Below are 24,426 nucleotides of genomic sequence, written 5' to 3'. Positions count from 1 at the left end.
TTTGTCTGGGATAATTGCTGAGCTCTGTAATTTTAGGTCAGATGAGGTCAGTGTATTACATGTTATCAGTAATGAAAGCACTGCAAGAGATGAAGTATCAGTTAAGAGAACATCTAGAATTAACCAATAACTTGTTGGTTGATCGATCACTTTTCTTGTGCACAGTTGTTTTGTCAAAAAATAAGCGTTTATCAATGTAGGTTTACTGAAGCAGACCCAAGGTACACATATCAGTGGATGAAATAGTGTCTGTCTGGTGTGCTGTCTTGCTAGCTACATAGCTGGCTTGTAACTTTATTTTTTGTCCAGTCCTTTGGGCCAATACATTTTCCACGGGTATACATTTGACCATGTCATTGGCTACGGGAAATGTTTCGAAAAAAATTATAAATGTGGTAGCTAGACAATGTCTGTTAAGTTCATGATCAATCGCACCATAACCTCCACTGATCAGCCTACCCATTTATCTGACACTACATGTGATTGATCTAGAGAATGCTTTCAGTGTTGTTCTTTTCTGATAGTATGTAACAATCACATATCAATTCATTAATTACATATTTTTTTAAACACCTTATCTCACTTTCCTATTTTACATACAGGGCTGGTTACATGTTAACAGGGCCAGCAACATTTCTCAGTCATCAGTCCTGTGGGCTTGCTGGGTATTTTAGGAGTTTCATACACTGCACATATCTTGGCATAAAATGCCAGGGTAAAATACAATACACTTTGTTGAAAGCATGAGCTAGTAATATGTTGAGTGATTGCTCATAGTTATCTTACTCACAATTACTTTAAATACAAGCATGAAAACAGTTAACGCATGTACAACCTCAGCTCACTAATGGCAGTTTACACCAATATGAAACACCACAGACTCTCATGAGCATTTGAGAAATGCATGAAGAGAGAATGATTTGAGTTGTAAGTGATAATGTCCTAAAAAGATGTATATATCTCAGAATATTAGGTTAAGACACGTGACATCAAAATCAAACACATTTCTTTGTCAGTTTTGTCAGCAGCAAATGTATAGAAAAGTGTTGTCATTTTTACTCACTATCTTCACAAGTCGAATCGTACACGAGGATGCATGTGATATACTTCACTCTAAACTCAATATGTTCTAGAAAAATGTTCAGACCAGACTTGAAGTGTGTGCATAAAGACTGGATGTAGTTGTGCACAGAAACACAATCTGTTTGTTGATGTTGTTGTTTCCACCTTTCAACTGAGTATGGGAATGAGAGCAAGCAAGAATGTGCTGGGTACTTATAGAAATTGGGCCAGGGCATGATTGCTATTATGATTGCTGCACACATTAGGAATGGAGTGAGAACACTGTGCAAATGGGAGGACCTGAGTGAAAACGAGTTAGAACAGGGTTGTGCATATTTAGATTGAGGTAGGTCTAGTTTGGTATGGATGTAAGCCGACTAAGGTTGGGATTTGACTGCTTGAAAACATTGAGCCAGCAGCAAGTTTTACCCAGCCTAAGCGTAATACCAACTGTCTGGAGACAAGATAAAGACAAATAAAGAATGCTGAGAACAGTTTATGGTCGAATTGGCATTATAAGTTTTGCAAAACTTCCCCAATTGAGCCTCTTTTACAATTGTTTTGGTTTGGTTTTTTTGACAGGGCATGACATCTAAGAACTACCTTAATGTGACTTAAATGTAAAGAGATTAATAGACTGAAAAATCTGCCCCTTTGTTTTTTTGACGATTGACTAACATTTTAAGAAGTACAAAAGTTCATGATCAATTTCACCATAACCTCCACTGATCAGCCTACCCATTTATCTGACACTACATGTGATTGATCTAGAGAATGCTTTCAGTGTTGTTCTGTTCTGATAGTATGTAACAATCACATATCAATTTCACTTTCCTATTTTAAATACTTACGATCATCACTCTAAAGCAGTTATGCTACAATCAGAAGCCACAAAGTAGACAAATGTACATTGATTTGTTATATTTCTTTCAATCCTAACAGTTTTACTAACTGAGAGATGAAGTTTAACTTGAAAATATTTATGATGTTTATCATAATTTGACAAATGTATTAATCGTTTTACATAGCTTGGAGAAATTTCAGTCGTTTTAAGCAAAACTGATGTGACGGACAAACTGTGACAAAGACGCTGACAGTACCCTGTCCCTCTTAATTCCAAAAGAAAACTGTGTTTCATCCTTACCTTGGAGGAATTTCAGTTGTTTTAAGCAATACTGATTTGACACACAAAGACACTGACAGTACCCTGTCCCTCTTAATTCCAAAAGAAAACTGTATTTCATCCTTTGATCAGTGTGTGGAAATGCCTTTGTACTCACAATTACATGATTTTGTATAGTGATTTTCTATTCGAATATTCTACTGCAACCAACTATTGCAATTCTATTGCAGTATTGTAATTTTTTTCTACTTGAATTCTATCATTTGAAGTAATTTCCTAAGTGAATGTGTAGTTTGTATGAAAGGAAAACAAGCTGGAGTATACTCTCTTTGCACTGCATGCATACCAATGGACTTCACCGTAAACACAGAAGTAAATCTGACAAAGTTAAGTTAAGATTGCAAATCCTCATGTTTACAAATTTACCTTACCAACTGAACGTTTAAATCTCAGATTTTTATTCAAGTTCAACACAGGAAAAAAGTTGTTAAACAAACAGTCATACATTCAAATCTCTGTTCACATACGCAGTGTCAGTAAATTTAGTCTCAGTACTTTCTTTACACTCTACTTCTGAGTCTTTGAAAAACAAAACTGGTAGCAGTATCTATTCTAGAACTGAAAATCTAGGGGGAATTTGTCGCCCTCTTACAAAACAAAGGAGGGGGGTTTGGAAAATGTAGGGGGGAATACCTGTATTGCTGTCTTTCAAAACAGTGTGGATGTACGAAAGTTACTGCAACCACCACCATTGAAACTACTGTTCATTTTATTTTGGCTACAATAGGCACATATCATAGCACCAAGCTCATTTTGAGAGAGCCATGGCCATTCTTGCAACCATTTTTTTCTGAAAAACACTTGGTTTGGGTTTTTTTAGAGTCGGAGGGACCGGGGTCAGTCTCTTGAGTTTTGCTCTCCTTTCGATTCACTTGTCTCCTTAACAGACATATCGGTCTGGGGAGACATGGCGGACACTGTTGCTTTCTCAGTGGTATCTGGTGCAACAAAAGTCAGTTATTTTCACTCTTTTGCATGGCATTATTCACGCCAAATTACCACAAACCGTTGTAAATAAGAATTTCGTATTCATTTGTCGCCTGCAACTTCAAGTGATAATATTGTCTGATTTCGATAACAAAGCTAAAACGAACTGATGTTCTAAAAAAGATCGACGAAACTGTGTTTTGCAAGTGCTGTACACAGGCACTATGTTTAGAGTTCATAGTCAAACGTAGTCAATTAATTAATTAATCAAATCATAACTTTGTCGAAAAATGATATCTATTTTCATACTGATATGAATGGAATTTCGTTTCCCCAGTGCCGATAGTGGTTTTATCCAAGGGAGGTTACTCTGTTATATTTACATGTTGTCACTTGAACTTGACCCTGTGGCCGACTCCGATTTAAAAAGTCATTCTTTGTCAATATAATGCTTTTTGCGTATGTTTCTTTGAAAGGTAGTTAGGGAGCAAATTACTATGCGCGACAGTTCACGCTCTGTTGTTTTTATGAGCCCCGATTTGATCATTATTAGCGTGAATCACGCATCCTAAAATAGACACTGTGGTAGGAGGTCACATCAGGTAACCTTTGAGATTGACCAATCAGAACACAGCTTACCAAATTGTGAAAGTGGACATCTGCTCCTACCTTTTGAAATTTTACCTTGGAAAGGTTTGTACCTTAACGATTCCAAATGCTATTATCCATACGATTGCTACCGGGTAATGTACACTACAGAACTATCAGTGTCAACAGTGATTAAACAGTCGCTGAAAATATCATTTTTGTCAATATTCAAGGATGTCAGCTTGCGGAAATATTAGCTAATGGTAACCATGTCATCAGAAAGCCCTAAGCATATGTACTGCACGTCAGGAATCCGTGTTTTATGTGGATTTTCATTTATTGAAGGATCAGTGTCGGTGACTAGCGAATTTTTAAAGTCACATGAAACCCTAAACAGTAGCTGTTGCCTGATTGGTTAAATCCATTCGGCCCTCTCGTGTTTGATTCGACAGTCATATGTCACTCAAAGGTTACCTGACACAACCTCCTAGGTTTTGTTAGACTCAGTAGTGAAGTGTAACGAAAAGTACTGAGGCTATGTTTACTTATACTGTGCATGTGCGGTAAGTGCATTAACTTAGACAAACCCAACTTGTATGTTTCATTTAATGTGCATTATTCAGTGGTACGTTTAATATCATTGCAAACAGACTACAGTTTCAGTCCCTTTTAATTACTGACAAGAAATTTGAAACCAAGATCAAGTTAGTTTAAGAGGTAACAAGAGTGGATAGCTCAAAATGTGAAGTGAAGTGAACAAATCTAATGCTTCCTGTGTTTTGTGCTGACAGAAGTCAGTTACTAAACTATCGATAGTCACACATACTATTGATGCATCAATACTTTTTTGTTTTCCTGTCGGTTGTTACATCATCAGTGTTAATATAAGTTATCACATCATGTCGAGGGAAATACAGGGTTTTATCAGTTCTTCGTAATTTTGTATTTCCCTTGCCTCCGGCTTTCGGGATACAACTTTACTTGGGACTGATAAAACGCATTTATCTAGCTTAATGTTTTTGCTAAATCAAAAGAAAACAATACGGATTAAATCGACTTGTTTTATTTATGTGAGATGCCACGGTTCATGTTTCCTTGCTGCCATGTTGACACCAGCTGATCGATTGACCTCAATGCTGCGCACTTTACTAAAGGATTGTCAATGCATGCTTTTCTCCCCCCGTATGGTCACCAAGGCGTGGCGGGATAATATGACTTTTGTATTCCCTGCTCTCGGTTTGTGACAAGTGTACATGGTATTATATCAGTGTCATGTGAACCAATCTACACTTACATGAGGCTGGATAAAGACAGTTAACAACCTGAAGATTTTCAAATCTAAAACAAAGCAACACCTTCTTAAGAAAAAACATACAGTGTCTAACTTTTCATTCTCAAGTTGTTTGTAAATTGTAGAGCACTAGTGGGCAGTACTTTTTGGACTGGAACTGGGCATGTGGTGGTGATGATGATGATGATGATGATGATGATGATGATGATGATAAAGGTTGGTTCATGTTTCAGGTATGCTGCTGTAGTGCATGCGACTGGCACACTGGAGCAAGGAGGAGAGAACAAGTCCCTGTATGATACTTTCAACACATTGGTCAGTTGAATTCATATCTTTCTTCAATCCATGAACATCTGCGCTAGTGTTGCTTTTCATTCTTGTCGTAAAGGATTGGAAGGTCAGGATTGCTGACTTGGTTGCTGTATGTCATTACATCCCAACTGATTTATATTAAATCAGTGGATTGTCAGTCAAGATTTGATTATTTCCAGACCAATGTTATCACGCTTTATCAGTATTTATCACATCATGTTGAGGGACGGAGGCATGGACGGGCAGACACGTGGACGGAGTGCATTTTAATACCCCCTACAAAACGCATTGCAGGGGGTATTAATATACACTCAGTCCATGTGTGTGTCTGTCCGTGCACTTTTGTCTTTCCCGGAGGATAACTTTCAAACCGTTCAGTGTTTCTTCACCAAACTTGGCACATAGATACACCTAGTGGTGTACTGGTGCCTTTTGGTAGCTCTAGATTTTTTAATAAAGTATTTTGTGTGTGTTTCCATGGCAACAAGTTTGACGTAGACTGAAATTGATGGTAGAATACTTTTCTAGAGCAGAACTCTAAAACCTTTCAATGTTTTTTCATCAACCATGGCACATAGGTAGACCTAGATAAAATACTGTTTTGCGTTTCCATGGCAACAAGTTTGACTTCGCCTGAAATTGGTGGTGGTGCACTTTAACAAAAGCAGAACTCTAAAACTGTGCATTATTTCTTTACAAAACTTGGTACATAGATTGGACTGGTGGTATACTGATGCCTTTTGGTAGTTTTGGATTTCTGAATAAAATATATTTAGCTTTTCCATGGCAACATGTTTGACTTCGACGGAAATTGGTGGTAGTGCTCTTTTCTGGAGCAGAACTCTAACCCGTTCACTCTTTCTTCACCAGACTTGACTCATAGATTGGTCTGGTGGTGTATTGGTGTCTTTTGGTAGTTTTGGAATTCCAAATAAAATGTTTTTGGCATTTCCATGACAACAAGTTTGACTTAGACTTAAATTAGTGGTAGTGCTCTTTTCCAGAGCAGAAGTCTAAAACCGTTCACTCTTTCTTTATCAAACTTTGTACATAGCTTGCTCTACTGGTGTACTGGTGACTTTTGGTAGTCTTGGAATTCTATATTAAATATTTTTGGTATTTCCATGGCAACAAGACCCGTGAAGGTCCCGGAATAGAATAGACCTTCAGCAACCCATGCCTGCCATAAAAAGCTACTATGCTTGTCATAAGAGGCGACTAACGGGATCGGGTGGTCATCCTTGCTGACTTGGTTGACACAATGTCATGTCATCAGTTCCCAATTGTGTAGATCGATGCTCATGTTGCTGATCACTGGATTGTCTGATCCAGATTCGATTATTTACAGACCACCGCCTTATAGCTGGTATATTGCTGAGTGCAGCGTAAAACTCACTCACTCCATGGCAACAAGATTGACTTGGTGGTGGTGCTCTTTCCTGGAGCAGAAGTCTAAAACCGTTCAGTATTTCTTCACCTGGCACATATATAGATCTGGTAGTGTGGCAACTCCATGGCAACAAATTTGACTTCAACTGAAATTAGCAGTGGCCTAAAACAGTTTCCCATTTCTTCACCAAACTTAGTAAATAGCTTGGTCGAGTGGTATACTGGTGCCTTTTGGTAGTTTGGATATCTGAATATAATATTTTGGCATTTCCATGGCAACAAGTTTGACTGAGACTGAAATTTCTGGTTGTGATCTTTTCGGGAACAGAACTTTTAAAACTTTTCATTACTCACCTTCCACTTTTCTATATACTCACCAAAACATTTGTCATAATCATAACTTGTAGACATATACATGAAGGATATTTTGCCATTGTGGGAACATAGATAACTTGGTCTTCTTGGTATTAAAACGTCAGATCAGATCAGAGTTTCCCCCATCGGGCTTCTGATAAAAGCTTTTTAGAATAAATAATATTAAATATGCTATGCCATCAGTTGTAATAGATACATAAAATAGACATCATAGGCATGTAATGTTTACCTACGTTTATATTTATATTCTCAAAATAACTTAAGAACACTCTACAACTTAAGCCACGAGTCCAAAGTAAAATTTCATTCAGTCCAGTAAGCTTAGCTTACTGACTGTGAGGCATGTTCAGGTTAGACTTAAGCACAGACTGCCCAGTGTTTGAAGACTGTGTGATGCAATACCCACCAGGTGTTCTTAAAATTCCTTTGAGTAGTATAGATATAAAGATCCATGGTATGCACAGGAAAAACTGTAAGACATCACAGAGTGATTTTATGCAGTTTGCAATGTGCATTTTGTTTTATATTTTATTTATATTATAGAAATTTTTATAATTGTTTCCTTTTAAGCTGAGATATCATATTATTCACAATGATGACTAATACAGCTTTATCATTTGCATGACAGCCATGAAATGTATCCACTGAGTTGACTTTTAGATTCCTGTGACAGCATTACATGAACTTTACTCCCTTGCAGATCTGTAATCCCCCATTTGACCTGGGTCAGCTGATTTGTGAGCTTGTGCAACAATGTTGCAGTTGATCTAAAACCCAGATATCTTGTAATAGCAGTTCAAAACAGCATTATACTTGATCCTTGGTGTTGAATGTTGTCCAGTTTATTACGAGATGGACACAGTGGAGTGGTTTTTAATACTCTAAAAATCTTTACCTTGTATTGATTATCATTTTTAACTAAATTCTTTCCAATATCTTGTAAAATATACCCAAGGTTTCAAACTGTTAAATGCATATTGGTCAAGTGGGTATAACCTTTTTAACTGATGGATCAGTTAACAGTGTTTCTGACACAACAGGTCATGTCAAAATGGAAGGTTGTATGTTAAAGAAAACCAAGTTCTGTGGATAGATAACAACCATACAACATCTAAAGTGCCTTTCAAAGAACGTAGGTTATATATTACTGATCACGATTATCCAACACTGCTCCATTTGAACGTATGCCTGTCAAAAGTCAAAGTTTAGTTGTAAAATGTTTTTTCCTTTACAGACCTTGAGTGAAGGTCGGTCAAGCTGTGGATTACCTCCCTTGAGTGAGGACTGTGGTGAAGATAGCTTGTGTACGATGCCGACTCGAAGACGAAGGCGCTCCCCTCCAGTGGAAGAATCACATGCCAAACGAGCTCGGGTCAACATGTGGTAAGTTCTGCTCCTTCCTTTCTTGGTGTGGGGGAGTTGTTCTGCTTTGAGCAATATTTCGGTTAATAACAAAATTTTACACTGATGTTTGAAGAAAATCTAATGAAATACCTTGTGCTGTTGATCATTGGATTGTCCACTCCACAATTCTGCCATTTAACTGGAATATTGCAGGTTGCTAAACAGCAGATAAACAAACAAAAAACTTTGATTTTACGTGAAGACCAGAAGGATCAAGGCAGCGAAGGGAACCAACCGTGCATGGCAACACACAGCAGTTTTAACACCTGCATCACTCATGCTATAGAAACCTATTTCAACAAACATGTTTTCACAAAGCAACATATGTTCCAAAGCATGTGTTTACCTTGATGTGTGGTATTGTCAAAAGGAAATGGACAAAAACAGTGTGTTAAATGAGATGGGATGAGGCATTCTGCAGTGCTGTCAGAGTTGCTGTGCTGGTCAGCCACATGGAACTCTGGGTAGGAGAATCAGTATACCACACAACTGATGAAAGAGCCTGCATCTTGTGTGATTACATTCTCTTCCCACAGAGGTTACTTGTCATATTTTCCAACGAACCTCTGTTCTAATACAGCCATATTTTGCGGTTCTCATAAAATCCCGAAGCGGCAAAAAATCGCAGCAGATTTATTTCCCTTTTTTCTGTCCAATCAGAACACGTGTTACATCGACCTAAATTGAACTTGACGAATGCAGGCAATGTGGAGAAACAAATATAACACGACTGAGTTCTGTTTAGAAAAAAACATTTGAGTATCACGCTCGGGAAGAGGTTCTAGTTTTCATGATGCATCCGGAAATTACCGAGATCTTGTGAACGATCACTTTTGAAACAAGGTTGCTGATTGCACTACTAAATCTGATTGCCTCCAATCACGAGTCTTGAACACTTGTACCATTAAAGGGTCGTATTAGAACAGAGGTTATGTAGGAAGATATGACAAGTAACCACTGTGGGAAGAGAATGGTGTGATTACTACCTTTCTAGTTTTGCCTGAACACGAAAAGATCAGCATTAGAATTGGTCTTCAGGAGCTCATGCTTGTTGTATGATTCTACTTACGAGATAGGATTGGCAAAGGTCATGGTATTCCAAGTATGTAGAACGATTATCATGATGTTGATCACTGGATTGCCTGGTCCAGACTCGAATGTTTACGCTGCTGTATAGCTGGAATAGTGCTGAGAGTAGCTGAAAACAATAACCTAACCATCCAACTATTCTCTGTGATTACCCTGTGGAAGTCCTGGTTGCGAATAGGTCGGTTCCCACCTGACGTTATAATAGAAAAGCAATTAGATCAGTGGCCCAGGCACAGTTACTAAGATGATTTTGTTTGGGATAATGTTCACAATATTAATCACCTGATTTGTTGCATAAGGTTGGTTTATTAAAAACTTTGCTGTAAGATAGTGAGTATAGCAATATTTAGGACAATTAACATATAGAAAATAAACACTGCATGAAAGAGATGTTCTACTGTGGGAAGAACTTATGAATAATGCTGACCTGTCATTTGAACCCGTGAATCTGAATAGTGTTGTTATTTTACCATTTTACCATTAAACGGTCAGAAACATCACACTTCAGAATCATTGCATAGAAAGTGATTGCTGCAAGGATCACAAAAATCACTGCATGTGCGCTACTTTTTCAACCTGTTCCTCCCTCGAATAAGTAGTGGATCAAGTTCATTGCATGTTCCCCCTTCTCCTTGTACAAACGCGTCATTTGTGCACCTCATTCTAGTGTTGGTTGGACAGTAATGCATGGATCTGTATGAGATTCCAACTAAGTGCTTGTGATGCAAATTGGGCAAAAAAAAAAAGAAACCTCTTTATCTTCTGAAATTCAGAGCTATTTTTACTTTGCATTTGGTACTACTGTAAGACTGAGTGTTTAAACCTTTTCCTCCATTTTTTTTCCTGTAATCAGAAAGAATTGTTACGCCTTTCAAAGCTGTAACATGAGACAGAGATAATCTGAAATTGGAAGTCTTTATTCCATTCTGGGAAGTTCTGCTGAATTTGAGCCAAAGTTCTGTCTGAAAATGCTGAGATAAGTCTCTGGAACTAAAACAAAAAAAATGACATTATCGTTGTAGGTTCACTCTGCTTGGTGTTAAAGATCTGAATTTTTTCAGGGAACACTAATGCCACTTAGTTTTTATCCTTATACTTGCCTCATTATCAGTCACAGGATCTGATTAATGAAACCGCTGATGTAACTGGTTGTGTATCTAAACATATGGACTATTTTAAGCTGAAATTAATTTGGATTGGGTCTGCTGTTTACAAACAGACTAATCAGATAAAATGTTAGGAAGTCGACATGATTGATTCTGTGAATTACCTTGATTGTGTTTGTGCTCTCAGCATGTGAAGATTTGCCAGTGTGTATATGGGAACCAAGGGTTACATATTCCAGACTGTTAATGGCTATCTTTTGAAATCATTTCATGTTCATAATCAAGGTGCTGAAGGAAGTTGATAGACTCATTTGAAGACCTGCTTTATTGCAGTATAGGTCTTTATGAGAGAACAAACAAAATTTAGGTAGCTGCTTGAGTACTTTTAGAAGTAGAAATTAGCTGCTTGTCCCTTTCAAATGAATGAATATGTTTTTGAAAGGCTTTATTCCTTTTTCTGCTGATGTTGTGGTGGTGGTGGTGGTCAATAGAAATAGCCATCAGTAACTTGGAGATTTGCTGCAATAAGCAATTGCTTTACTTGCTTAGTGGCATAAACTGTCCCGTCAGCTAAATCTTGTCAGTTATCTCTTGAACCATGTTGGTGGCAGAGGTAATCGCTGTGGTACCAAGTTTGGTTGCCTGTCTTTAGTTGCTGGTGATATATGGATACATTGTTATGGAAAGTTTCCTTTCATGAAGGTGACGGAACAAATTTTATGGATGATCAACTTCTTTATTTTCAAGCATGAAAACGGTATACGAATCCATACCGAAATGTCGCTATTGTGAAAATCAAGAAGCTGATCATCCATAAAATTTGTTCCGTCACCTTCAGCTCAGCAACTTCTAAAATACCTCTAAAACAGTTTCCTTTCATGGTTACTTGCCAGTTTTAGGCTCATTTCTGTGATATTGTAGTTGTTTTACAGTCTGGTTTTGGAAAGTGTTTCGAAAGCATTTATTATTAATACATGAATTGTTCTCGTTGCAGTATTGTTGTAATATTGATAATATGATGGTGAAATTGTAATTTTGACAACTTTGATGCAGATAGTATTTAGGGCTCTAAGGAAATATATTTAAAATTTGTTAACAAATTTTATCATATCCCAATTGCACTGATCGGTGCAGACATGCAGTTGATCACCAGATTTCTGATCCAGACATGATTATTTACAACTGCTGCTACATAGCTGGAAAATTGCTGAGTGTGACAATAAAACCGACCTCACTGTAAGCCTCAGTAGTGCAATACACCAAACTAATACACACAGACACCCATGGGGAAACAAGAACAGGATGTTTCAAATATGATATTAATGTCAACCCATCCTTTATTGTCTAATTGATTATATGATAATTCTGTTAGCCTATGATAAATCCCCTAAACCTGGTCGAGTTTTTCATTTCTTCAGCATGTTCCAAAGGTTCAAATGGGCTCTGGTGGCCCAGTTATCCAACGCCCAGCAATTTGCTGTACTATGGTAGGTTTGAATCCTAGTTGGTCCTAATCGTGCTTCAAGGTTTTTGTGCACCGTACCCCTAATTATAGGTGACAAGGTTCCTACATCTTGAGTGTTTCATCTACAGATATTGATAACAAAAGTTAAAATCATGAACAGGTTCCCGTTATTTGAATATTTTATAGTGAGGGAATATACAATTGCTGTTTCCATAGTTACAGTCCCTTGAGTGAATGCTGCAGAAACTAGTACTTAATTATGCTGAGAATAATGTGTTGCATCAAATTGGTCTCATTTGTGTAATAATGCATATTTGGGATGGAAGTTGTGTCTGGATTCCTGCATAATGTTGCACATGGATATGGCTATTCATACTACGAAAAGACAAAACTGGTATTTTGTTTTTCATGTTTGTGGTCTTTAGATGCAATGTTTGCAAGTCAGTAAAAGATTTTAGAAAAGGCATAAAAAGGTTTTTTAAATGACAGTATGAAAACCGAAAATACAGAATTTTGGGATTCCATTATGTTATACCAAACCAAAGACCAAATACCGCTGCATACTGTTTTACCCCTAATTGTTTTGCTTTGTTTCATTCTATAGTTATCTCCATGCTAGGAAATTTTGTTGTCTTATGTATTTTGGGAAACGAACAAAAGTGACTAGAGGCAATATAGGGTTCAGTTTATTGCTGTTGAAATGAATTGAACTTCAATGGATACTATCTTGACTTTGTTGTTATTTCTTTATTAATATGTTCACAATGAAGCTTTCAAGTTCTTCTTTGAAGTATTTTGGTACTGTTTCTAAGTCCTGTGCCATGAATATGGAATATTAAAATAATCTGCAAACCTGTCTTGGTTATTAAGAAGCGTATCTAACCAGATCTCTTCAGCAACATCTAAAATTATAGGCTGTATCTTTCTTACGTTTATCCCTAAATGAGCCTTTCCGTATTGTGCTGATTCAAATGAGCATCATGGAATTTTGTGCCTTGTTTGACAAGTTACATTCAGTGAAGATGCTGTGATTGTGGGCATTGTAACATATTCAGCCCATGTGTTGCTGCAGGTGTGTTCGGACATTTATAGCTTGCTTTTACACTTTTCTTAAAGTTGCCTTTGGTATATTTTCATATTGGAATGGTCATTGTGCTGATGAGTCAGGACAGTGGCTACCGAATATACTGGTCAAGGCTAAACTTTCCTTGTCCCACCAGTCCTAATAATAGATCTGTGAGTTGTATGTGACCTGTTCAGCCCAGGCTAAGCAATACATAGTTCATGTGTTATGTTGTTACATTTATGCTGTTATGTCCAATGTGTTTGTCAATGTATTGCAGTCGTAATGTTAAGTGGCATAAAACTAAACTTGCTCACTGAATGTTAACTAGCCAAAGCATGTCTTTCAGATGTATTTCTATAACAATCCACTATGAGTTATGTGCTGTCAACTTCATGAATGCTACAATGTCAGCCGATGGTGCACATTAGTAGTGACGAAGTACATGCTGTTTCTCTCATGTTCTCATGAAAAGTCATTATTTCAGGAAATTATTTTTGAGCAAGATAGAAGAATACAAAATGACTTATCATGCTAATGCTTTGGAAAATGTGAAATGACCCATTAGCTTGGCAGCCCCAGCCTGTTGCCTTTCATATACCCAGTAGTCATTATTACAAAAGAGTCAGTTCTGGTGTTGTAGTTTCTTGACCTAAGGTGACCTCTGACCAGGGGTTAAGCTGGGTCAGTATGACCTAGCAACAGCTCCTACCTGACAACACATAGTGCATGTAAATACTAGTCAGCTGATGTAGGATGATACCCGGCTGCCACATACAGCCATGTAAGTCTCACTTTGCACATACTAAACATATGTAAGTGCCATGCATCCATATCTGAGAGGGTTTTTCTCTTTTCAGCTATAGTGAGTATGTGAGATCTTCAAAATGTATCATTGATTCTGTTCCAAGTGTTGGTTCCCAACCCCCAGTATGTCCCTCTTGGATATCCCTCCTTCCCCCCATACAGCTGGTATGTGTATCTAGTTACATCCCAGCCTGAGACTGCTTCCTCTTCCTCATTACAACACCAACATCCTTTGCCTCACTATAAAGCATACGTACACTGCAGGGATTAAAAGGGCTAGAAAAGTTGATAGTGTAAGTATGAAGGCCGTCTCTTTGTGAGTTAATAAATAAGTGTCCAGAGCATCATGCGAATGTAGTCCCTATGTAATTTACAGTAATGTTTTGCAAGGAATGTTGTTGATTCCCAGCATGTGTGAGCTGTCCCAGTGGACATTATGTCAGTGTGGGTAATAATAGGGTTATTAGTTCAAGCTGAATTGAAACCAGAATTACCTACTGCATTGTCAGTGATGGGTCAGTGAAAGGTCATTGTGGTGGGTGAATAGCTAACAACTGTCCAAAAGTTCACAATTACAAACGTGGGACTGTACCATAAATTGTTTCATCCAAGCAGGAACATCTTGGTATATATACATCATTGTAGTGCTGCTTGCCCATGATAAGGGTTTGCTGGTGGTGGTATCACTTTCACCACTTACACTGCTGCCTGCATCCATTTCTTTTCTTCTATGCTGTACATGCTTCTTCTCTGAGAAAGCCTGTCTACCTGCTTGATGTACAGTGACTGGAGCCTGCTGCCCGGCTTGTAATTGTCTGTTAGCTAATGGTTCAGCAGTCACAACCAGCTCACAGATGGTATTCAGATGCATGGTATCTCCACATACTAAAGCATTGGGCAGAGTGCCCAGGTTTTGACTAGCACACCAACACAAGGCACAGCAGCAGCAGGAGTAGGTTAGGGACAGCAGGCAGTGAACAGGTGCCCTGCTGTGTGAGGAACAGAAACAGAAGGTGGTGGACCAGAGCCAGACGTGAAATGGTCCTACGGAGGATATAAGGACATATTGTGGATGGTGCATACCCTGAAGGTTGATATTGCCATATGTAGCAGTGCCTTGTCCAGGATGAACACCTGCTCCAGGGTATAACTCTCACTAATGTAGTGTGGTACTCAGTGCAGTGTTACTGTGTAGAGAAGTGTCAACTTGCTCAAACTGGCATAATGGTGTAGATATGTAAACACTGGTACAGACCTCAGGATTGTAGTTCTGTGGATTGTGCTGTGCATTGCTTCCGTGGATTGTAGATTGTGACTCTACCTACAAGAGATGATGTGGTATGTTTTGTTAGGGAATGCGTAACTCCATGCAGTGAAGCTGAAATACACCAGTTTCTGGTCGATGATGTTTCAACTTAGATGTGTAATTGTTGATTTCAGTATCAAACCCAGATCTATGGTTCAGATGACCTTTCCACTGTCATGTTTGTTGGTAATGTTATATTGGGTGTTCTGAATGTGCTACACTTCACAAAAGAATTTGAGGACTCATTTGTTTATTTGCAAAGGGTACATGTAGGTCATCGGCCCATAGTATATTGATCTCACTCCACAGTTTAGTCATACAAAATACGATCAGTATTCAAGAATTTGACAACTCACTGACTTTTAAATTACCGAAAGGTGAACTCACAGGGACCACATAAATAGTTAAAATTATCCATCTAAACCACATTTACCATCAGACCTAGCCATTAGATATCAGAAAGCAAATGATTAACTTGCTGGATGGTTAGACAACATTTCAGTGCCAAGAAATACAATCAAGCATTATTGATATCTACATTTATCCATCTATGCTTGGATATTATTGTACAAATTCTAAAGTGTGTCAGTCCCAAGCAGTGCTTTTAAAATAAAAAATGTTATTTGACTTTAAGTTCAAACTTACTCTTAACTCTTAGGACTAACAAGTCATTTCTAGAAAACCAGGAATTGACACTTCAGTTTTGTATCATGGCTTTTAAATTGGGTTGGCTATTTATGTAGAAAATGTTTAAAAATATCAATCAGTTATCAATAAATATTGGTAAAATAACTTGATGACATGGACTGTAATAGCTGAATATATCCTTGAGAGGAGTGAATATTTTATCACTTATACAATTGGGTATTTTGTGAACAGATGAATCCTTGGAATGTATTAGTAAATGCCTGCCTGATGCTTACCAGATCTGATTTAGTCTGTGACCTATAACATGATTTTAGCTTTGGTCCCAATGTTTTAGTGCTTCAGATGAATATTTTAGTCAAATACTTGTTGATAAGCTTGTTAGTATGCTAGTCCACTTTGTAACCTGATTTCGCACACTGGAAATGTTTTGAGTGGTAAGTGGCTTCAAGGTACTGGATTAGACTGTTCTGCAACAGCAAGCAGCCATCTGTATGGCTGTAGACAAACTATTTCCACTCTGTTTACATGGTGCTCCACTTAGCAGGAACCATGACAGGAATTTATCTGATGGAGCTGGAACATTTATCAATAGGTGCCACATAGCTTGACTCATGTATTGATACATATTGTGATGGCTGAGTCATACCATATTCACCTTACTAAATGACCTGGAAACTAATGTTTACAGATGGTGAGAGTTATTAAAACCATCACAGTTAAATTTGTTTTTAGAGATCAAGCAGTAGTGTTCAGCAAACATAGTTGAGTGATTGTTAAAATCTTTTAGTTAGTTGCTTCACATTTATGAATATGCTCGTTCTGTGCTGCAGTTTTCTTTGGACAAATATGTAGTAGAAAGTACAGACTTGTGTAATTTTTAGTCTTAGGAGGGAACACATATAAAGCGTACAATCAGATTGATTTGAACAGATTGAACATATATCACTGGTTTGTACTGTCATCACAGCCCTGAGAGACCATATACAGACAGTGGTATGACACACTGTAGTACACTGTATGTATTAAAAATCAGCTTCCAATTATGTACTGCATTGATACATTGGCACAGTTGGGTATGGTTGGTGTTATTTCATGTACAGATGATACATTGTTAAAACATGTTAGCACTATTCAAAAGAATTTGTTATTTATGTTGCTTATTCAGGTCCATTCAGGTTCACGCATGCATGTGTGCATGTATGTTACATTGGATTCTAACAGTTTCAATAAATCAGAAATTCATGTAATGACAAAACAGATGCATATGCTTATCTCATCAACATTTTTCTTCCTCAGAAAGTGCCAGACAAGTGAATCTGAACCTCGTCATGAATGTTTCAATAATGACAATACCCTGTGTGATTCATTCATAGTTATATGTTTGTGAAAATGCTTAAAATATTTAGTCCTGAAAAAACATGAGGATGATAAACCTTAAATTTCGTACACATGTTCTTTATTACGATTTTGCTCTGAATGCTTTATGTCATTCAGAAATTTTCAATTTCTTCTTAAGTGAAATACAAGGAAAGATGTGTAACAGGTGGTATAGAGATCTAGAGCCACAGGAGTCTTTATAATACTGTGTTTGGTCACCATCCTGCTAAGTTGAAGCTATTAAAACAGGTAAAGGCAAATATTCGAGAATTGCAATAATTTGCTGGGTGGAAGTCATCAGAAACATATACAGTGGAACCCCGTTTATCCAGACGTTTTGGTTTACCCGAAAATCGTCCGGATAGCGACGTCCGGTTAACTGGATCAAACAGACAAAACGTGAAAATTAACTGAAAGCAAACAATTTTCATGTATGTATATCAATAAATCAACAGTCAATAGTAATAACAGTGGATGAGAGAAAAAAAACATTGTACTAATGAAAACCTTTATGCACTATGTATGTATGTTGCAATCTAGGAGTTCTTGAAGATGAGTAACATGTATTATTTGTATGTGAAAGGTATGCAGATCTCCAAACAAAATAGTTAAATAATGTCAATTTCTACCTGTCCTCAGTACAAAAAATACCCAAACCATAACTTCAGTTGCGATTTTTATGAAACATGTTTTTCTTTTCATGAAGAGGTGCATATGTTCTTGCTGTCACATGTTATGGCTGTGTCGTCACAATCAGTTGTACTTGGGGTCACATGGCCAAAACATGGAATAAATAAATTGAATCGAACTGAGTCAAACTGGTGCTTCAGTTTCGATGGATTCTTCTTCATCTTCACTTGAAGTTTCTCCTTCATGATATACAATCAGCTCGTATTGGTACTGTCTAACTTCCAGCTTTAGAATCCATGGTTACTGTCAAGTTGTCAGATATAACCAAAGAGGAAGCCAAGGGCAATAGTCACATTTGACATCATGTCACGTGATACCACTCCTCATTAACTCTGAGGTCACTTTTTCATGTTTTTATTATGATTTTTGCACATTTTTCGTGAAATTTTGATAACAGAAAGTGATTTTTTTATGCGTCTTTCCATATATCAAAAAACAGTTTTACATTGGTATTCTTCTTTAAGAGGTTGATGACCCCATTGTTTGTGGTTCTCAATATTGGACATCATTGTAAGCTGCAAGGGAAAATAACACAAAAATACATACGAAATGATTGTTTATCATGTTTAGGTACTACATCCCCAAGCCTTGTTTCATCATATGGCTGTTATATTGAGGTATGAGTAGGACTGTCACCTAACATTCTACAGTTTTTTCAGCACAGCTGCATCCGTAACAAGTGGCTTGACTAGAAAACATTTAAACTGAAAAGGAGCCCTTGTCAAATGCGAAATTCAGGAAATGTAGACTTGCTAGAATTCGGGATTAAGCTTCATTGGGAGTGCTAGGTAATGAGTAACAATGTGGTTCAGGACTTCGAGACAGACTATAGCAGGATCAGTACTTGTGCATTGTGTTCTCAGTTGGCTCTGATTATGTTCCTAGGTCTGCCACATATGTGTCCGTGTTTGGCAAAAAAAAAAATGGCAGACGTGCACCACCTCGAAGCCCTGTTCCAGTCACTCTTCCCCATCCGATCAACTTTTATACCAATCTGTATGATGAATCTAAAAAAGTTAAATGTTGAATAGAGAAAAATCAGTGATGTAAGATTTAAAACCCCGTTGGTGGTGTTCACAAAGTACTGGTAAATACTGAGTTCCAACTTATGACCTGACCCTGATTTTGTAAGCTCTCTTAACATTAAGATAAGTGGCATAGATTAACATTAACTTATGACTATCTTAGCACTAAGAGAGTTTAAAAATCTAGGCCCAGGGACCCATTTCACAAATCCATCGTAACATTGCCGTTGTCATAACTCCTGTAAGTTAACGTATACTTACGTCAGTCATAGAGCGGTGATGGCTTTGTGAAATGTAGCCAGCTCCATCTGGACATTCATATTGCGATGCATTGTTATTCTATTACAGCTTTGATTATAGTGAAGATTTGTGTATTTATGCTTGTTCACAGCTGGTAATTTAGCAATATTGCAATAACTGAGCAAATTCCTAAATATTTGTCCAGCTTGTGAGTATAAACAAGAATCTGGTTATTTCTTTTAGCATTTGTTTCTATATTTAAGTTGTAAAAGCATTGCTACTGTGGCACATGTTATTTGTATTCCAGACATATCTGTAATAACAACAGTGCCTGGTAACAATGTATCATTGTACATGGATTTATACAATTAACGGAAGTCACTGATATTCAGGAACTGGTTTATGGACTTGAATGTCATTGTAGTGTTATGTACATGACTTTTTCTGAAATGAAATTAAATAGAAATGTTCTTGTAAATTTGTATTAACGAATTCCTCAAAAGGGTAATGTCGAAAAGTGAAATACTATGATTTACCTGAAAAGTCATTTAGAAAAAGATTCACAACCTTGCCAGGACATTCTGTAATCTAAACCAAATATGCCAACCTTTGTCATATGACATAGTCTTTTCAGGGTTTCTGATAACTATACTTTTAGAACAATCACTTAATGTTATCAACACTGTTCTGATGATGAAAAATAATATTGTTCATGTTCAATCAAAAGTTGATAAAATCATGGAAACTGTCTTGATTGTTCCAGCAACACAAGATATTGTGATGGATTCAGCAATCAAAGTTATCAGAAGCATTACTGACAATACACATAAAGTGATGATATTGTCAACAACTGTCACCACCATTTTATCTTCATTCCAATTAGATTGCAGCATGTTAAAATATACCCAGGCGTGTGATGACACAAACTTTTTCACAGACAAATATTACTTTCAGAAGTAGATCCACACGTTGTGATGATGTCATAAAAGAAAGTGCACATTTTATGACATTAGATATTAACACACATGTAATGATGGTGTCATAGGAAAGTTCACATTTAATGACATCATAGACAAACATTAAAAGTATTGACATTGGTCAGTACACACAAAATGATGACATCATAAACATTCATCCATACAAAATAGTGATATTATATACATAATTTACAAAATTTGACTGCCTTAGCATTACTCCGTTCATTTATTGCATGTTTTACATTGTACATTTCAACATGTAGAGAAACTCTATTGAATGCAGAATCTTACCTAGGTTTCCTTCCCATCATGGTTATTTTCCAAAATACACAGCTTATTAGTAATGTATTAATGTATTGTGATCTTACAATGTACGCACCAGTTTGCATGAATATTTAAGATATTGAAATAAGTCCCACAGATAACTTTGTGAATGCTCTTCAATGTATTTTCTTGTTACAGGTCAAGACGTGAGCCAGAGAGTGCCTTCAATGTCAAGAAATGTACCACTTGGTTTCAGGAGTATACAGGTAGGAACCCAAATCTGACAATACATACCTGTGATTGATTACTTCCTGCATGGTACAACTATTCATTGATTTCTGAAAGTAACTTGGATGTTTTCCTTTTTGGCTGCAGATTATAGGAAAATCAGTTTCTTGTGTTGAACTGATATGTGCAAACAATAATTTGCATCAAATGAACAAAAACAATTCATTAAATCATTTATCATGCCAGGTTCTATTGATAAGAGGTTGCATCTGTGAAGGTCCTGGGGTGGAATAGGTCTTCAGCAACCCATCCTTGCCATAAAAGCTGACTACTTGTCGTAAGAGGCAACTAACGGGCTCGGGTGGTCAGGCTCGCTGACGTGGTTGACACATGTCATCGGTTCCCAGTTGTGCAGATTGATGCTCATGTTGTTGATCTCTGGATTGTCTGGTCCAGACTCGATTATTTACAGACTGCTGCCATAATTATAGCTGGAATATGGCTGAGTGCGGCGTAAAACTTAACTCACTCACTCACTCACTCATTCATAAGAGGTTGCCATAGTTTCAAAGATTAGAAGGGCAGTGGGGTAGCCAAGTAAAGCATTCATTTTTGCTTGCCAAATAAATCTGATAAATCTGTATTTGATGTTGTTTCTGAGACATTGTAATATGTTTGTGTTTACAACAGGTCCAGATGAAGATAGTATTGGTCCGGAAGGCATGGAGAAATTCTGTGAAGACATTGGTGTTGAACCAGAAAATGTAGGTCACTTCACATATATGCATTGTTAGTTTTGAGCTTACCTGAGAGAATGTGAGGGGGCTTCTGTTGTGGTCTGTTTGTCCTGGCATAAGCTTTCCAGTGTAAACAACATCTCTCAGGAACAACTTTCACCTGTACCCTTTATTGTGGTCATTTTACATGAACTGCATTATTTGGTATTGAATTGTCTTGTTAGAATGTATATAAGTTCAGATTCTGCCTGTGAACGCATATTGTCAAACATAATCGTGTCTTGTCACAATTTAGGCCACATCCTTACATGTCAGCTACAGCTGTCAACAATGTCAGTGGAAGGTTTATCTAATAAACTCATTTTAAACTCGATAAATACAGTTATGTTTCCACAAAGGCATTAATAGATACATAATCGGACCATGTAATTAATCAAAAAGGTAAAACAACTTTTTCAATGTCACGATTCATATGGAATTGTTTGTTTTCTGCTGTCGCTGTGAGTTTTCCTATTCATCCAAATGGTGATGTAACATCAGATGGGGGTTTTTTTTGTGACCTATTAAACTGAAAGCTACTATTTTTTAGAAAATGGGAACCTTGGTGTTTTCTTGTCAACAAAAAACAAGAATATTGAGCAAATTATTAAAAATCAGTACATTGTGAAGAAAATATCAGATTGAGCACCACTCATTGTGATGGTTGCAGTTTGAGACAGTGTTCAAAGAAATTTTGCAAATACAATTTTGTTCACAGGCTTTTCATTTTAAGGTACATAAGTTGATTAAAGATTATATATTTTCCAGATTGTGATGCTGTCTCTAGCCTGGAAACTTCAGGCTAAGAATATGGGTTTCTTTACCTTAGAAGAATGGCTGCAGGGAATGACATCATTACAGTGAGTGACACAGCCATGACATTACTTTTCATAGCATCAGTACGGGGCGTTGGGGGAGCCTAGTGGTTAAAGTGTTCACTCATCATGCTGAAGACTTGGGTTAGATTCTCCACATGGGTACATTGTGCGAAGCCCATTTCTGCTGTGATATTTCTGGAATATTGCTGAAAAGGGTGTGAACTAAACTCACTTGACGTTCGTTGATATGTCAAGGAATGTATTTCACGGACAGAAATACTGAAGACTGTGAGTTACAGTCAGAATATGTCCACATTACCTGTCGTAAGTCTTGCTGTGACAAAGTGGTGCCACGGTTGTAATTCTGTGTCAAGGTATGGTACATGTTGTGGTGCAAACGTTTGGTTAAGTATATAGATATCATCATGCAGAAAATTTACAAGAGCCAAACCTTGCGTTGGGGACAAAATAACCATAATGTGTGTTTTTTTAAATGCACAAAATGTCATGACTAGATTGAAATAATGTTAAGAGAATTGAAAATACTGGTGTTTTTTTAATTGCAGTGTGGTATACCGAACTGAAGGCAAAATACCATGGTATACCATTTTACCCCTATAAAAGAGGTTGGATACTGTGGTTTGTGCGCATACCCAGTGTGACATGATGTGACAGTAGGAGCACGTATTTGTGTTACACAGTTATTTCCGTTTATCTTGTTTCTGATGATGCATCATGATATTTTTGCCTCTCAAGCATTTATCCTGAGGTAACCTGGGCAAGAGTTATCTCCCCTTATCAGATTTAATTTGGGTATGCTGTTTTAATTGGAGATAATGTTGATACCCTCTGGTAACACAGTTTTTAAGTTTTGACTATTAATCTAGTGTCTATTTACTATAGATATTTCATCTTATAAATAAGTATTTTTTTTATAAAAATCTTCTTTTTTCATTGATAAATCAAGATTTCTTTATAATTCCTGTTTTTTTAGAAATTAGCATGTCACTTCCCACATATGCCTTTGAAAATTTTCCTGCTTTATTTCATATCAATACTGAAATATCTTTATGAAAAAACACACTTAATAATAAAAGTAAATAATTTACTGTTAAGAGAACTTATTTACATATTATTTACATATAAGTTTTAAAGACTGTGCCACAACGGGACACCACTTGTCAAACAAATGCCTTGGTGACTTGATGTTTTTGTTACATACATTTAATGAGGTTCGGGATACATTTTTCTACATAATGGTGATCACAAATCCAGTGTGTCTGATCGTTGCTCATACATCTACATGCTACCTTGATGTAACTAGAATATTGCTGATTACAATCACCATTGTGGTCACTTCCAAATACTTAGTGTCCTGCAGCTCTCATACTACACTATTATACAGTTTATGTCACAGCCTTACTAAACACAGAACACTAATCAGCAAAATCTTGTACATGCATGTGTGAGGAAAATAGAGTGCAAAACAGGTAGTCACCATTGTGTCAGTGATGGAGGGACCTCCATTCGAGATTTGACACAAGATGATGACTAGATAGATTTGCACTTGAACAAACGATAGTTGTAAAATATGTGTATATGTTCTGGACATGTAGGACAGTACACTTGCATAATGTCCTGAAATATTTACAGATGGTGAGTTTGCAGCATTTTCAAACTTTGTGTTGCATCTTTATTTTGTTGACTAATATTTGGAATGGGACATGCAGCATTAACTTGTGTTTGGTAGGGTTTACTTGTTCTGTTATTAAAAGTATAAATGAATCTGCTTATTTGACGAGTAGGTTGAAGAATTTTATCAGCTACATTTTTTCTGCAGGTGTGACAGTATTCAAAAGGTGCAACAGAAACTCGACTACCTCAAGTCTCTTCTGGATGATGCTGTACATTTCAAGAATATCTACCGCTTTGCATTTGACTTTGCCAGGGTATGTGTACTCAGTGTTGTAACTGAAGTATCTTGTATGAGAAACAAACAATCAATGACTGGGAACT

At 37.0% G+C, this 24,426-nt stretch overlaps 1 protein-coding gene across 1 annotated transcript in view; it reads left to right on the top strand.

Annotated features, from left to right (window-relative positions):
• The window catches only part of LOC137274322 (DCN1-like protein 4), a 30,631-nt gene that overhangs the window by 3,689 nt on the left and 2,516 nt on the right, over positions 1-24,426 (top strand). The window contains exons 2-7 of the mRNA XM_067807465.1: positions 5,285-5,366; positions 8,362-8,510; positions 20,787-20,854; positions 21,507-21,580; positions 22,361-22,452; positions 24,251-24,359. Of these exons, the coding sequence (XP_067663566.1) occupies positions 8,437-8,510; positions 20,787-20,854; positions 21,507-21,580; positions 22,361-22,452; positions 24,251-24,359 (417 nt within the window). The 5' untranslated portion in view covers positions 5,285-5,366; positions 8,362-8,436. The remainder of the gene's footprint in view (positions 1-5,284; positions 5,367-8,361; positions 8,511-20,786; positions 20,855-21,506; positions 21,581-22,360; positions 22,453-24,250; positions 24,360-24,426) is intronic.

The sequence above is a fragment of the Haliotis asinina genome, chromosome 2 (assembly GCF_037392515.1).
Source record: "Haliotis asinina isolate JCU_RB_2024 chromosome 2, JCU_Hal_asi_v2, whole genome shotgun sequence".
Lineage (NCBI taxonomy): Eukaryota > Metazoa > Mollusca > Gastropoda > Lepetellida > Haliotidae > Haliotis > Haliotis asinina.
The sequence above is the reverse complement of the archived record's forward strand: the minus strand, read 5'-3'. Positions and strand labels throughout refer to the sequence as shown.